This window comes from Ahaetulla prasina, chromosome 2, assembly GCF_028640845.1.
Source record: "Ahaetulla prasina isolate Xishuangbanna chromosome 2, ASM2864084v1, whole genome shotgun sequence".
In the NCBI taxonomy this organism is placed as follows: Eukaryota; Metazoa; Chordata; class Lepidosauria; order Squamata; family Colubridae; genus Ahaetulla; species Ahaetulla prasina.
The window spans coordinates 209,485,726-209,502,799 of NC_080540.1; the positions used below are offsets into that span (position 1 = coordinate 209,485,726).

The 17,074-nt window shown below is 39.7% G+C and overlaps 1 protein-coding gene across 6 annotated transcripts in view; it reads left to right on the top strand.

Annotated features, from left to right (window-relative positions):
• Positions 1 to 1,148: 1,148 nt before the first annotated feature.
• PALM2AKAP2 (PALM2 and AKAP2 fusion) overlaps positions 1,149 to 17,074 on the top strand; it is a 310,829-nt gene continuing 294,903 nt past the window's right edge. For 2 of the 6 annotated variants that reach the window (XM_058173903.1, XM_058173905.1), the window contains exon 1: positions 1,149 to 1,543. In XM_058173903.1, the coding sequence (XP_058029886.1) occupies positions 1,499 to 1,543 (45 nt within the window). In that variant the 5' untranslated portion in view covers positions 1,149 to 1,498. The remainder of the gene's footprint in view (positions 1,544 to 17,074) is intronic. The other 4 variants (XM_058173908.1, XM_058173909.1, XM_058173907.1 and 1 more) reach the window with 3 other exon arrangements.

A 17,074-nucleotide genomic window follows, 5' to 3' on the forward strand; every position in this document is an offset into this window, starting at 1 on the left:
CTCATATACATGCCACTTCTCTTTTACGACATCTTGACTGATGAAGAGATCTGGAGGTCTTGAAAGCCTACTGATTCTTCGATTTTTCTTTCTCTCTGAGAGTTGCATTAAGACAAGAGCCTGCCTTAAGAGGAGGAAATGTTGGGAAGGCTCCTTCACAGTTCTCCTCTATGTCTTTCATAGACATAGAGCAAGAGTGCTCTGCCCAATGAACATTTTGTAAACAAAGTGAAATATTACAGGGGAGACTATGGCTTCCGTGTCATCCTTTCTCTACAGGTTAAAAGTTGTGCGGAACAAATCACTGGACGTGCTAAAGCAGGATAGGAAGGTAAGAGCCTTCCCTTACTCAAGTAAACAGGTAATCGACTTAGAATAGTTCATTTAGTGACCATTCAAAGTTAGAACGGCACTGAAAAAAAGTGACTTATGACCATTTTTCAGAGTTATGACCTTTGCAGCATCCCCATGATCATTTGATCAAAATTCAGATACTTGGCAACTGGTTCCCATTTATGACCGTTGCTGTGTCCGGAGGTCATGTGATCATCCCCTTTTGCGACTTTCCAACAAGCAAAGTCAACAGGGAAGGGAGATTCACTTAACAAGCGGGTTCCTAACTTAACCACTGCAGCGATTCACTATAACAACCGTGGCACAAAAGGTGGTCAAATGGGGGACCAAACTCACTTAAGAAATGTCTCACTGGACAACCGAAATGTTGGACTCAGCTGTGGTCGTAAGTCGAGGACTACCTGCACTTTACCGCAGGTTCGCCTCCTTTACCGTAAACACAAAGCAAAGGGCAGAGAGCCGCAGAGGAGCGTGACGGGCCGGGCTCCCTGACGCTTGGTGAAAGGATACACCCGGGAAGCTCCGGGGCAGCGCTTCGTTCTTCCGTTTTTTCTCCTCAGGGAGACCCCCACGCAGAGAGCGGCGGCATAGCCGTGAGGCGGAGGGAAATACCCTCTTCTCGGCTCCCCGCGTCGGGCTGCGCCGTCGCCGCGCCTCTCCGCCGCGCCCTCCCGCCCGCGTTTTTTTTCGGGCAGGTTTTGATTACTACAGACGCCGCCGACGTCCAGCCTCCTTGGTGTAAGCGAGAGCTCTCCAGAGGAGGAGCGAGCGCTGTGAAACGTCAAGGCGGAGAGGAGAGAAAAAGGGGTGGGAAAATATATATATATAATTAAAAAAAAAAAAAAGATTGCAGTCCTGGACCGCGCTGTAGTGTGACAGCAGCGGCGGCGCCCAGACGCAGCGATGAAATGTAGCTTAACAGCAGCCTTGCAGCTGGGAAGCAGGCGGGCACCAGGCCGGTTTGAAATGCGCTGACTTCCCGAGCTGTGGCGGTGTTTTGTTTTTTTTTCCCTTCCCCGACCAGAATCCACCCGGCTTGACTTTTTTCCACTCGGCGGCATTCAATAACTCGAAAGCGCGATTCCCTCGTTGCTTGCCGGGTCTCTCTCTCTCTGCGATTTGCTGCATCCTCCGCGCGCCCAGGATGGCGGAGGCTGAATTGCACAAGGAAAGGCTGCAAGCGATTGCAGTAAGTCTGCTTCGGCTTGTTTGGTTTTTATTATTATTTTCTCTCCGTTCTTATGTCTGAACGTGGGGAAATCTAGAGCCTTGAAGGGTTGCTCCACATTCCCTCGCAAGAGCTGGACGGATGGCTTTCCCCCCCCCCCTCACCTCGCCCCCCTTCCCCCCCACCCGTTATAAAATGCGCCCTGGTGAAGTTGTGCTGAGTTTGCCCTTTCATATTTTTTTTTGCATTGGCTTCATTGCTTTGTAAAGAGCAAATGGGTTGCGTTTGGCCGTGCATCGACCGAGTTGTAGTGGGTTTGCATGTGACTGAAGTGAATAGGAGATAGATAGATAGATAGATAGATATACAAAACATTAGCTTACAAAATCTAGATCGGTAATTGCATCAGAACTAAATAGACGCATAAAGAATGCATTCTCTTTTAAGGGCAGATGCACTCACAATCTGCAGTGGTTTGCTACAGATAGTAACAGTTGGCTGTTGCTTTGTGAATTGAGACAAAGTCAAGTACGTAGCGTTGGCGATCCGTTTGCAATGCCAATGCTAAAAACTCAGCAGTTTACATACAATTTGTTTTAGTAATCGATTTGCAGTGCTGTTTATTCAGAGGTGAGTTCCGTTAATTCCCTTAGATAAGCATGTGCTATTGCTGCCTTGAGGGATTTCCTCTGACTCTGAATGGTAACTTCAGCAGCACCTGAAGTCCTTATCTGGGGTTTCGAAATTAAGCAGGGTTGGACCAGGATACTATTTTGATGTGGAACTATTGGGAAATACCGAGGTTGTGGACTGGACTGGGAAGTCAAAAATAATCCTGGAAGTAAGCAGTGGTAAACTACTTGTATATTGTTGCCAAGAGGCCTGTATGGACAAGCCATAAAGTTGTCTTGTGTTAAACTTGACTCAAGGGAGACTTTCCTTCCTTATTTATTTTAATAGCTTCTATTTTAAAAAAAATAGGTAAAACGAATATCTGCATATGTAGGAGTTCCAAGGACAAACCCTGAACCCTACATCAGCTTACACAACACAGAGGGGGGGGGGGACCGAGGGAGAGATTGAAGAATACCATAAATAGGAATTCAGTGTACCAGCTAGCATTGTAATCTTTGTTATGATCACCAAGAAGGTATTGAGAGAAAACATACTATATTCTTTATTTTAAAAGGGCTTATAAGTCCATTCACCATCCTAAAAGTTTATCTGAACACTTTTCATCATATAAACTCCATTATAAGCCACACCCTTTATTCAAACATCTTGGGCATAAAAACTGGCAGTTGAATAATGCCTGTTTTGTTTGATATTTAATGTGAGTCAAATATTTGATTTTCTATCAAATATGTAATTAATGGGAGGGGGAAGGATGGAGGAAGAATAGAAACACCAAAAAGAATTTTTGGACTAGTCTTTGTTCTTCTGCAAGCATTTTTCATTTGTCCTGGGAAAATTCAGATAAATATAAATAAATGAAAAGATGTAGGAAGTTTTATTTGACATTTAAAATCTGTGATCATACTTAGATTTCAATCAGCTCCTTCAGAACTGATTTGAATATTAGATATTATTAGAACTGATAGTGAATGTATTAACGTATGATACTGCTCTCTGATTTGAATCTAGAGTTCTATATTCTGATTTCTCCACCCCCACCCTGTTTGATCTCTTTGACTAAAAATATTTTTTTTCAAGAAAGTTTTATGTTTTTTAAGTTGACTGCAATAGGCCCAAGAGGTGGTTGTGTGTTTCTGTTCTTCTCTGATCTTGTTTTTGAGGTAGCTCATGCTGTCCATCAGTAGAATGGATGCTTTGCTCTCCACTTTGTAAAGCTGGTGTGCTTGGAATGGTTTTATACAAGCAGATATCTGTACATTACAAAGGTTTTTTCCCCCACATCATTTGCCATTATCTCCTTCCTAGGGCTGAGAGGGAAGGACTGGCCCAAGGTCATCCAGCTGTGTCTAAAGCAAAACTGGAACTCAAAGATTCCCAGTTTCTAACCTGATCCCTTCACCACCACACCAGACTGACTCTCTATAACCAAATGGGTCTTGCTTTTTCATCCATTCATTACATATCTTCACTGTCCAGGCTCTTTCACACTTGACACACCATAATGCTCTTTATCTTCTGCTAAGGTGGAGTGGAGTGGAGTGAAATAGAAAATACAATGCAATGCAATGCAATACAATACAATACAATACAAACTGTATTGTCACTTTAAATGTACACTAATTGGCATACATTAAAATGAAATTTTGTTGCATTCAGCTCTCTACTTCACACTTAGTTTTGGTGTCTAAATGTGATTTCTTTTATTGCTTCTATAATTTCATTGACTATTTTACTCTTATAGGTTTTGACTAATAGATAAACAAAGCACAATTCATGCTAATATATCTTTTTAACATCTGAAGAATGAGTGGTAGCTCATTCTTCAGTTAGTCCTCAATTTACAACCATTCATTTAATGACCATTCAGAGTTACAATGGCACTGAAAAAAGTGACATTTGGGCCTTGCACTTAAAACCATCACAGCATCCCCACAGTCATGTGATCAAAATTTGGGCTCTTGGCAGCCAGCATGTATTTACAATTATTGCAATGTCCCGGGATCATATGATCACCATTTGTGACCTTTCTAGCTGGCTTCTGACCAGGAAAGTCAATGGGGGAAGCCGAATTTGCTTCACAACCACACATCTCAAAAACGTGCATGATTTGCTTACAATTGTGGCAAAAAAGGTTGCAAAATTGGGCATGACTCATTTAATAACTGCCTTGCTTAACAACTGAAATTCTGGTAGATTTATAATCAATCTGACCAATGAGAACATTGTGACAGAATCAAGAATATTTTTAAACTATTTAAAATTAAATTTCTGAATCTTAAAATTCTAAAATCTGTTCTCTTCCTATTATATTTCTGGAGTAGATAAGAACTTTTAAATTTTCATATACATTATGCCTAAGAAATGCAGAACTAGAATAGAATTCTTAACCTTCTTCCTTCCATCAAATAAAATATATAGAATGCCGTAACATCATATCTTTCACTTACTTAGAGAGACAATTTGGTATGGTGGTTAAGACAACCAGGAGACCATGAATTCTAGTCCCACTTTAAGTATAAAACCAGCTGAGTGACTTTGGGATAACCCCACTCTCTCAACCTTAGGAAGAAGACAGTGGCAAGTCACTTCAGAAATCTTGCTAAGAAAACTGTAGGGATTTGTCCAGGAAGTTGCCAAGAATCAATATTGACTCAAAGTGTTGCCCCCCCCCAACAAAAAAAATCAACTTAGTTCTCATTGAGTCCTGCAGCCAAACCGTTGGCTGGGACTAATAACTGATAACCTGCTATGTCCTTGCTGACTCCACTCAAAGGTTGCATATGACCTGCAAAGCCATATCTGATTCTGATTGGATATTTGGAAAGCTGGGCCCTAATTACTTAGACTTAGGCTGTAGTTACTTGACTAAAACCAGTTCATGTGAACTGTTCACCAGTTCACTTTTCTTCATTAAGGAAAACAGGGATATGATTACAGATAGTCCTTGACTTATGACCACAGCTGTGACCAGAATTTCCATTGTTAAACAAGATGGTTGTTAAGTGAGCCCTATCTCATTTTACTGGTTTTCTTGCTGTGGTTGTTAAGTGAATCGTTCAAGTGGTTAAGAGAATCATGTAGTTGTTAGGTGAATCAGATTCCCCCCGTTGTCTTCGCTTTTTGGAAGTTGGTTGGGAAGGCTGCAAATGGATGCAACCTGTTGCATCCTGAGTGTTGTGTCTTGCCCGCCCTCAGAGCAGCCGGGGCCTTCTTATCTGCTCCCGAACACGGAGGAATGTATGCCTCCCGGCCCCAGTCCTGGCTCCATGCCCAGACAAACTGCAGAAGAAGGAGCACCTCCCGGCCCCAGCCCTGACTCCATGCCCAGGCAAACGGAGCAACTAGACCCCTCCCCCTCCTCCACAGCATGTGAGCCTGAGGAGGGTTTATTACCAACAGCTGATTGGAGTGACCCTCGCATCAGAAGATTGGATAGGCGGAGGCAACAGAAGGAAGGGAGGGGCAGGCCTTAATGAGTGCTGAGTCATGGAGCCACACCCCATGGCCTATATAAAGGATCTGCTTTCTGGCAGTCTCTGAGTCAGGCAAAAGTTGAACTTATCTTGCTGAAGTCACTTACTGGTCTCCTGCCTGCTCTGAGGACTTTGCTAGGACTTTGGGCAGAGCTGCAGAGGCAAGCCTGATTCGGATTTCCCTGACCCAGCCGTCAGCGGAGGAGTGGGACACGACACTGAGATCACATCATATGATCCCAGGAGGCAACAACTGTCGTAAATATGTACCAGTTGCCAAGCTTTCAAATTTTGATCATGTGACCATGGCGATGGTGCAGTGGTCATAAGCTCAAGTACTGGTCATAAGTCACTTTTTTCAGTGCTGCTGTAACTTTGAATGCTTGTAAGTTGAGGACTACCTGTATAGAACATTCTTCCTGAGCTTAACTTTCCTTATTCAAGGAATTTATCTGGTAAATTAAAAGGAACTGTTCTAGACTAGTGTTTTTCAAAGTTGCAGCTTTAAAGTGAGTGGACTATGGCTGGGGAATGCTGGGAACTGAAATCCAAGCATCTTAAAGTTGCCAAGCTCTTGGTCTAGATCCGTGTTTCCCATTGTTAAGATGTGTGTACTTGAATTTCCAGAATTCTCTAGCCTTCTGGAGAACAGAATTCTGTTAGCTGATAATTCCGGGAGTTGAAGTTCACACATGTTGAAGTTGCCAAGATTGAGAAATGCTGCTCTGGAGTTTTCCTTTGGGGATAAATAGTAAAGCACCTTCTGGAGGAGGGGTCTCCAACCTTGGCAACTTGAAGACTTGTGGACTTCAACTCCCAGAGTTCCTCAGCCAGCCTCAGCCACAAGTCTTCAAGTTGCCAAGGTTGGAGAGCCCTGTTCTGGAGTGATTCATTTTGTCTATGTGTCTTTACTGCCAGTCCTGTATTATTTGATATTTTGCACTTGGTGTCTGTCTGTCTCTCTCTCTGATTTGTATGCAACTCATCATGCCTCATGAACTGCATGAATTATGTCAGTAACTGTAATGCAAAATAGATCAGTAAAGCTAGAAAACACATTTCATTTAGAGCAAAAATTAAACATTAATAGTTTTCCACAGGTAAAACTTATGATTAGTGTTTCCTAGTTATAAATGAAGAAATTTATTTCATTTTCAATAAAGTTTTTGTTTTCCCAGACAAGTTTCTTTGTACTTTTGCATCAGTTTATTATTTTAAAAAAATCTCATAAGACGCATTTCCCTAATAAACACATTTTTCCAAGGTATTGCTTACTAGTCTATGCTTGGTTTGCAAGCATTTGCCCATTGTGTATGTGATTAAAGAAACTTAAAAGTTGTTCATCCTAATTTGTTTATTAATCAGGTTAAGGTGATTTATGTTAATTAGAAACTTTTTTTCCCATCCCTATTTCTGATCATTTATACAAACATTCATATTCTACTTTTCATTTGTAAAGGCTCCCAGATAAGCTTATTGATAAATAAAAAAATAATATCCTTTTTTTAAAATTATAATCTAAAAGAGGTGATATAAAAGGAGAAAAATAGTGTGTGGGGAAAAATAAAAATGCAGGTGCCACTATTATAATAATAATAATAATAACAACAGAGTTGGAAGGGACCTTGGAGGCCTTCTAGTCCAACCCCCTGCCCAGGCAGGAAACTCTACACCATCTCAGACAGATGCTTATCCAACATTTTCTTAAAAATTTCCAGTGTTGGAGCATCCACAACTTCTGCAGGCAAGTCTTATTTATTATTAATTGTTCTAACTGTCAGGAAATTTCTCCTTAGTTCTAAGTTGCTTCTTTCCTTGATCAGTTTCCACCCATTGCTTCTCGTTCTACCCTCAGGTGCTTTGGAGAACAGCCCAACTCCCTCTTCTTTGTGGCAACCCCTGAGATATTGGAACACTGCTATCATGTCTCCCCTAGTCCTTCTTTTTATTAAACTAGACATACCCAGTTCCTGCAACCATTCTTCATATGTTTTAGCCTCCAGTTCCCTAATCATCTTTATTGCTCTTCTCTGCACTCTTATTTATTTTATTTATTTATTTATTTTGTCACAACATCATACAAAAAGATTATATAGTATATACACATACAAACATATATAGGAAGAAGAAAAGAAAAACAATAGGACAGGAACGGTAGGCACGTTTGTGCGCTTATGCACGCCCCTTATGGTCCTCTTAGGAATGGGGTGAGGTCGATAGTAGAAAGTTTTTGGTTAAAGCTTTTAGGATTATGGGAAGAGACCACAGATTCAGGTAAAGTATTCCAAGCACTGATGATTCTGTTGCAGAAGTCATATTTTCTGCAATCTAGATTAAAGCGGTTTACATTAAGTTTAAATCTATTGGTTGCCCTTGTATTATTGCAATTAAAGCTGAAGTAGTCTTTGACAGGAAGGACATTACAATAGATGATTCTGTGAGTTAAGCTTAGGTCTTGTCGAAGGCGACGGAGTTCCAAGTTTTCTAAGCCTAGGATTTCAAGTCTGGTGGGATAAGGTATTTTGTTGTTTTCAGAGGACTGGAGAACTCTTCTTGTAAAATATTTCTGGACACATTCAATTGTATTGATGTCAGAGATGTGGTGAGGGTTCCAAACAGGTGAGCTGTATTCTAGAATTGGTCTAGCAAATGTTTTAAATGCTCTGGTTAGTAGTGTGGTGTTTTTGGAAAAGAAGCTACACAAAATTAGGTTTACAACTCTTAGAGCTTTTTTTGCTATGTAGTTGCAGTGGGCTTTGGCACTTAGATCATTTGACATGAAAACTCCAAGGTCTTTAACGGGATGGGGGTCGTCTGTAAGGTAATGTCCATCTAGTATGTACTTAGTTTTAGGGTTCTTTTTTCCTATATGTAAGACTGAGCATTTGCTGGTTGAAATTTGGAGCTGCCAATTTTTAGATCAAGCGGTTAGATGGTCAAGGTTGTTTTGAATGATAGAAGTGTTGTCTGTGGTGTTAAATAGTTTGACATCATCAGCAAAGAGAACACAATTACTTGAGATATGGTCACAAAGATCATTAATGTATAGAATAAAGAGTGTTGGTCCAAGGACGCTGCCTTGAGGAACGCCACTCTTGACAGGAACAGGATTTGATAAAGCATTGCCAATTTTGACCACTTGTTGTCTGTTAGACAGAAAAGCAGATATCCATTTGTGGAGGGGTCCTGAGATGCCATAGGATGTTAGTTAAGGAGAAGTTTATCGTGTACTACTGAGTCAAAAGCTTTGCAGAAGTCTATATCTTTCTAGAGTCTCAGCATCTTTTTTACATCACGGCGACCAAAACCGAATGCAGTATTCCAAGTGTGGCCTTACCAAGGCATTATAAAGTGGCACTAACACTTCACGTGATCTTGATTCTATCCCTCTGTTTATGCAGCCCAGAACTGTGTTGGCTTTTTTAGCAACTGCTGCATACTGCTGGCTCATATCTAAATGTTTGTCCACTAGGACTCCAAGATCCCTCTCACAGGTACTACTGTTGAGCAAGGTACCACATATACGGTACCTGTGCATTTTGGTTTTTTTTTTACCTAAATGTAGAACCTTACTTTTTTCACTGTTGAATTTCATTTTGTTAGATAGCACCCAATGTCAAGTCTGTCAAGATCCTTCTGTAACTTAAGCCTATCTTCTGCAGTGTTGGCTATTCCTGCCAGCTTGGTGTCATCTGCAAATTCGATGAGTTCCCCATCTATCCCCTTGTCCAAGTCATTGATGAAGACGTTGAAGAGTACTGGGCCTAAAACAGAGCCTTGGGGTACTCCACTGCATACTTCCCTCCATGTGGATGTAGTTCCATTGAGGACTACACGTTGAGTGCGGTTGGTCAGCCAGTTATGAATCCATCTGGTGGTGGTGCTGTCTAACCCACATTTGTCTACTTTATCTAGTAGTAGGTTATGGTCTACTTTATCAAATGCTTTACTGAAGTCCAAGTAAATTATATCGACAGCATTCCTCTGGTCTAATAATTTTGTCATTTTGTCAAAGAATGCAATAAGATTAGTCTGGCATGATCTGTTTTTGACAAACCCATGTTGGCTTTTGGTTATTACTTAGTTTGCTTCTAGGTGTTTGGTGATTCGTTGCTTGATTATCTTTTCCAGAATCTTCCCTGGTATTGAGGTCAGGCTGATAGGTCTGTAGTTTCCTGGATCTGGTTTTTTTCTTTCCTTTTTTGAAGATGGGAACTACATCAGCTCTTTTCCAGTCCTCTGGCAGCTCCCCTGTGCTCCAGGATCTTTGAAAGATATAGTTCAGTGGTTCTGAGATCTTGTCTGCCAGTTCCTTCAGAACCTTGGGATGTAATCCATCCGGTCCTGGTGATTTGAACTCGTCTAGGGTAGACAGATGTTCACGTACCATTTTCTTCCCTATTAGATGTTCTGCTATTAATTTGATCACATATAAACTTGTAGTATGAGAGACAGTTTGATGTAGTGGTTAACATGCTGGCCTAGAAACCAGGAGACTTGAATTCTAGTTCTGCTTTATGCATGAAAACCATGCATGATATGTTTGCCATCTTGAATTGACCCAATATATTTAAAAAGACTGAATAAAATCACGATGATGATGATGATGATGATCTTGATGATCTTGATGATGATAATGATGATGATATGAAAATGGCTATAGTAGAATCTGGTAGTTTTTGATCACTTTATCAGTTTTAACTGGAATGATAAAAAATAAAAATAGAAACCCAATATTGCCCATTTCTTTCTTGGTTAATTCTGTGCACATCTTTCTAGATTCTTCCTGATTTCATGAACACAGATTTTAGTTATATAAGCATACCTTGTTTTATTGCAGACTGCTTTATTGGGCTTCACAGATGTTACATTTTATTTCTTTTTACAAATTGAAAGTTTGTGGCAACCCTCATCAAGCAAGTCAATTGACGCCAACAGCACTTGGATCACTTTGTCTCTCTGTTCCACATTTTGGTAATTGTTGCAATATTTCAAACTTTTTCAGTACTATTAATCAGATGATTATTAGCATTTTATCAATAAAGTCTTTTTAATTAAGATATGTACATTGTTGTATACATAACTTTTATATGTGCTTTGGAAACAAAAAAAAATTATGGGACAAGCTTTATTGCAGTACAGGTAGTCCTTGACAATTTTGGTTGTAGGTTGTGATTGTAAAGTCGGTCATCACATAACCACACCTGATTTTATAACCTTTCTTGCAATGGTCATTAAGTGAATGCAATGTTGATTGCTGTGGTCATTAAGCAATCCCCTTGTTTCCTATGTGGCATTTTTTTTGCTGGAAAAAAGAAGTAAATGCCCATTTCTGGAAAAACAGTGTAAATTGCAATCACTTGACCGCAGGACACTCCAAACAGCCATAAATGTGTGCCAGTTGCCCAAAAAGTAATCACGTGACCACAAGGGAGCAGAAAGTGAACTTCAATTCCCTTTCATAAGTTCCTTTTGAGGTGTGGTAACTCATAACTTCGAATGATCGCTAAGCAACCAGTCATAAATCAAGGACTACCTCTATTTGCTTTATTGTGGTGGCCTGGAACTGAAATTAAAATATCTCTGAAACCTGTAATTGTAACACTTACCTATTATGGTTCTTTCACTGGAACTTCCATTTGGTGCCTGTGATCATTTGGCCTGGTTACAGGGTGGGCTATTCAATCTCTGTTCCTTCTCCCTAAAAGCAGAGGCCGGGACATTTCAAAAATGAAAAAGGATGTCTTTTTAACTAGTTCACAGATGATGTGTCTAGATCTTTGGAAATCTAGAAGTGTGTGATCCATTACTTTGAACAATTTCCTGCTTCTCATGTTTAATTTCTGACCCCCATGTCACAGACAAGTTTATTTTTGCCTTGTGACAATTTAGAATTTCCTTGTCTAAAATAAATAAAAGGCCTTTTGTGTTTGAGCTTTGAAGGAGCAGCTAATGTAGTCTGTCAAAGCTTTCCTTTGAGGTTGGCTAAGAAGGGAATGTGAATATCCTTTGCCTTTTTGGCAAGTGTCTTTGTGTGCTTTTAAATATATTTGTTTGATAGAGCTGATCAGATTATTTAATACTAATATGGCTACAGATGGGACACTGTTACTGTTATGAGAGGCCTCGTATCGATTTCTTGCCTGAGAAGGACAAAATGCTAAGAAAAAAAATGCTCTCTCAATTTCTGGTTGGCTCCTGCATCAGCTTGAGACTGTCATCTCTGTTATGATTTTCAATTAAACTGAGACAATTTTTAAGAGATGCATATTTATAGGAGGGAAAGTCACTTTTGCCAGTTCCAACTGCCTTTCTGAATAGTTAAATTTAGCTTGGGAAGGAAAGTACGAAGTAGGAATAATCAGTTTCATGGCACTTTTTCCAACATTTTACTTATATGTGCCTGTCAGAATAAAAATCATTCTAATTAGAACACATGTGATGTGTCGCTTCTTATTCGAACTTTATCTTTGTACAAATAATGTTTTTCCTCGAAATCTCATAGTGCAATCCTAATTCAAATGACAAATGCAATGTTCTGTAATCAAAATCAAGTTCAGGTTAAAAAAAACTGATAAAAACATATATTATAACCTTACGGGTGAGTGTCAACTTAGTTTACCTTTTGTTTTTTGAGTGATCTACTTCTGAAATCAAACCGCAGGTACTTAAATAGAGTGGCTGGTTGTTTTGAATTGTAGCCTGAGCTCTTCTGTGATTAAAACCGTTGAAGAATTTATGTCAAGGAGTAGACCAAGTAAATTATACATTTTTTGTATATCTATATCTTTACTCAGGACTATTCCAGCTATTATTCCAGGGATTATTTATATTACCTGGATAATATACTACATTTTCAAGACAAGGGCATCTATAGGGGTTTTTTTACTGTGTAAGTTGCATGATTTCCTGGTCTTAGGAAAGAAACAATTTAGGCTTTGCAACTAAAATGTTGTTTGACCACCATGAACTGGCATCCCAATTTGGCCCTTTGTCCTCTTACATATTGGAGTTTATATCCTTTAATGCCAGTTATAGGAACTAGACTTTCTAGTGGCAGCCTGAGTGTTCTGCCAGTGAAAATGGGCTCCCAAGCTTTGTTTTAGTCTGCGATGGCCTCCTGCAACCCCCTGCCAGCCAAAATGGAGCTCAGGAGGGCCGTTTGCAGCCCTCCCAAGCTCCATTTTTGTTGGCAGAGGCACCAGGGGTCGGTCCTTTGCTGTTTCCAGGGTGGCATCACGTGGACTGGATCTGGCCCCTGGGCCTTGATTTTAACACCCCTAAGATAGATAGATAGATAGATAGATAGATAGATAGATAGATAGATAGATAGATAGATAGATGATAGATGGATGGATGGATGGATGGATGGATGGATGGATGGATGGATGATGGATGGACTGATAATGAATGGATGGATGGATACATACATACATACATACATACATACATACATACATACATACATACAATAGATAATAGAGATAGATGATAGATGGATAGATGATATAAGATTGCACCAACAATGAGTGCAACGACCTAACACACATAGATTTCACAGAAGATAATGTTGAAAAAGCTCTTCGCAAACTGAAACCATCCCTATCTATTGGACCAGATGGACTATGTGCATACGTCTTAAAAAAGATTTCCACTAATATAGCAGAACCCCTAAGCATAATTTTTGAAAAAGCTTTCACGACCAGTTCCTTTCCCAAACTTTGGTCACTTGCCACGGTCATCCCTATCTTCAAAAAAGGAGACCCCAGCCTAGTTGAAAATTACACACCTATCTCTCTTTGTTGTGTCACCTGCAAAGTAATGGAATCTATCATCAACCAATCCATTACTCTCCATCTAGAAACAAACAACCTACTCTCTAATAAACAATTTGGTTTCAGAAAAAAATTATCATGTAATTTAGAACTCCTTCACTGCAAAAACATATGGACTACAAATCTTGATCAGGGCAAACCAATAGATGCAATCTACATAGACTTCTGTAAAGCCTTCAACTCAGTAGTACATGATAAACTTCTCCTAAAACTAAAATCATATGGCATCTCGGGACCCCTCCACAATTGGATAACAGCTTTTCTATCAAACAGACAACAAGTAGTCAAAATTGGCAACGCCCTATCAAACCCTGTTCCTGTTAAAAGTGGTGTTCCACAAGGCAGCGTTCTTGGACCAACACTCTTCATATTATACATTAATTATCTCTGTGACCATATTACAAGTAATTACGTTCTCTTTGCTGACGATGTCAAACTATTTAACACCACCAACAATACAGCTATCCTCCAAAAAGACCTGGACTTCTTATCTGAATGGTCTAAAACTTGGCAACTCCAAATCTCAATCAGCAAATGATCAGTCTTACATATTGGAAAAAAGAACCTAAACACTAAGTACAAGCTTGATGGACATTACCTTACTGATGACCCACCCTGTTAAATATCTTGGAGTTTTCATATCAAATGATCTTAGTGCCAAAGCTCACTACAACTACATCGCAAAAAAGGCTTTAAAAGTTGTAAATCTAACCTTGCGTAGCTTCTTCTCCAAAAACACTACACTACTAACCAGAGCATATAAAACATTTGCTAGACCAATTCTTGAATACAGCTCGACTGTTTGGAACCCATACCACATTTCTGACATCAATACAAATATGAAATATGAATAATAAATACAATTGAACGTGTCCAGAAATATTTTACAAGAAGAGTTCTCCACTCCTCTGAATACAACAAAATACCTTATGCGACCAGTCTTGAAACCCTGGGTTTAGAAAATTTAGAACTATGCTGCCTTTGACATGACTTGAGTTTAACTCATAGAATCATCTATTACAATGTCCTTCCTGTCAAAGACTACTTCAGCTTCAATTGCAACAATACACGAGCACACAATAGATTTAAACTTAATGTTAACTGCTCCAGTCTTGATTGCAGAAAATATGACTTCAGGAACAGAGTTGTTAATGCTTGGAATACACTACCTGACTCTGTGGTCTCTTCCCAAAATCCCCAAAGCTTCAACCAAAAACTATCTACCATTGACCTCACCCCATTCCTAAGAGGTCTGTAAGGGGCGTGCATAAGAGCACAAACGTGCCTACCGTTCCTGTCCTATTGTTTTCCTTTGTTATATCCAATTAATATAGTTATTACATACTCATATATATGCTTATGTGTTGTATAGTTGTTTCATGCTTATGCTTATATATATTGTGCAACAAAAATAAATAAATAAATAAATATAAAAATATAAGATGATGGATGGATGGATGGATGGATGGATATGAGGACAATTAACCAGTGGAATGGCTTGGCACTAGAAGTTGTGGTTATCCCATCACTGGAGGTTTTTAAGAAGAGACCGGACAGCTACTTGTCTGAAATTTTATAGGGTCTTCTGCTTGGGCAGGGAGGCTGGACTAGAAGACCTCCAAGGTCCCTTCCAACTCTATGCTATGCTTCAACACAGACACCAAGCCAAACAGTTCCCCTGTGGCAGCATTGGCAAGCCAAAAAGCAGAATTCTTGTGGGTCCCTCACCTTCTTCCCTTGCTTAGGGTCTGAAAGAGAACCAGGACGCAGGTCAGACAAAGAAGAGACAGGACAGTCACTTCTCCGAAATAGTCTAGGCCGGGTCTCCTGCTTGAGCAGCGGGTTGGATTAGAGCAGGATTTCATTGAGGGCCGCATCAGGGTTGTGTTTTACTTTGAAGAGCCAGGGTGGGCGTGGCCAAGGTGGGCGTGGCCATCTCAACATCACTTGTGTTGGGAGCGCCTGTGGCGGCCTGAGTGCTCTGCCAGCAAAAACGGGCTCCCGAGTTCCATGCAACAGCCTTCTGCAGCCCTCTGCCAGTGAAAATGGAGCTCAGGAGGGCTGCAAATGGCTCTCGCATGCTCCGTTTTTTTCTGTGACAGCCTCCTGCAGCTCTCTGCCAATGAAAATAAAGCTCAGGAGGGCTACGTGCGGCCCTCCCTAGCTTTGTTTTTGCTGGCAGAGGCACCGAGGGCTGGTCTTTCACTGTTTCCAGGGTGGCCCCACAGTCCAGATCTAAGCACCCAGCAGGCTGGATCTGGCCTGCAGGCCTTGAGTTTGACGCCCCTATTAAAGCATCCAATTCATTATGCTTTAATTTCCATAATCAGAAAATAAAGAAGGAAATTCAGAATAAAGTCACTGCCAGTTGGGGGAAAAATGGCAGTCATTACTTTATTCCTGACACCTATATAAAATCACCATATTCTAATCTCCATTTACCATAGACCAGTCTTCCTCAACCTTGGCAACATGAAAATATGTAGACTTTAACTCCCAAAATTGCCTAACCAGCTTGGCTAGCTGGAGAATTCTGGGATTTGAAGTCCACATATCTTCGTCCGCATATGCCAAGGTTAAGAAACATGAATAGATCGAAGGAAACAGACTCGATGGACACTTGTAAGCAGATTCTCCTGTTTAAGACTAGTAGTTTACAAGAGAGGTAACCTTAGCGGGGGAAATGGGTACAACTCTACATTTGCTTTTTTAGTAATTTATTAGTGTCACACTTCAACCTAGTAGAAAAGGCCAGGAGACAAAATAAATTTTATTTTAAATTAATGTGCAACCTAAATTATCTATTAAATATGATTATTTATCAGGCATCTAATAATGTTCCAATATTCTAACAATTTTAAAATTACAATGTGGGGACAGCTTTTGGAGAGCGTTGAGGAGCATCCTTAAGATCTGCAGTGCTACCCAAGAACTTAGATTGTACTGTCTTGTCTATTCAGGATATCACCCTGGCTCTCTGCCATTTATTTTTGAGCAGTGTTGAGAAATATGATCACCAAATGTTCTTGGCTTTTAATTCCCATTAGAATAAGCCAACAAGTAAGCAAGAACTGTTGGATTTTGTAGTCTAGTGACAGATGGAGAACTCCACCACAGCATTAGACAATTCGCATGATTCACCCAATCACCATGAAAAGAATTCTTTTATTAACATTTTTGAGTTATTCCACTTCTCCTAATTAATATTTATTAATGTCTAAAGAAGACAGTTCAAACAACTGAAATTTTTTAGAGAAGTAGTTTTGTCAGAGATGACACAGTTAAAGATTTCACAAACTATTCAAAGATGTTAGAAACATTATCTGTGAATAATTTAAGAATAAAGTCAGTTCAGTTTTGTTTTTGTCTTTTGATGTTCATACTGTATCATAGTAGCCTGCTTCTGAAAGAAAATCAACTATTCTCACTGGGTAAGCTTTATTTGTTTCCTGGACAATAAAAGGCATTCACTAAGAAATATTTTAAGTTTTTGTGGCTATTGCAGATTTAGTAAAAGCTTTCTATTTTTATTAGAATAGAATAGAATAGAATAGAATAGAATAGAATAGAATAGAATAGAATAGAATAGAATAGAATAGAATTTTTAT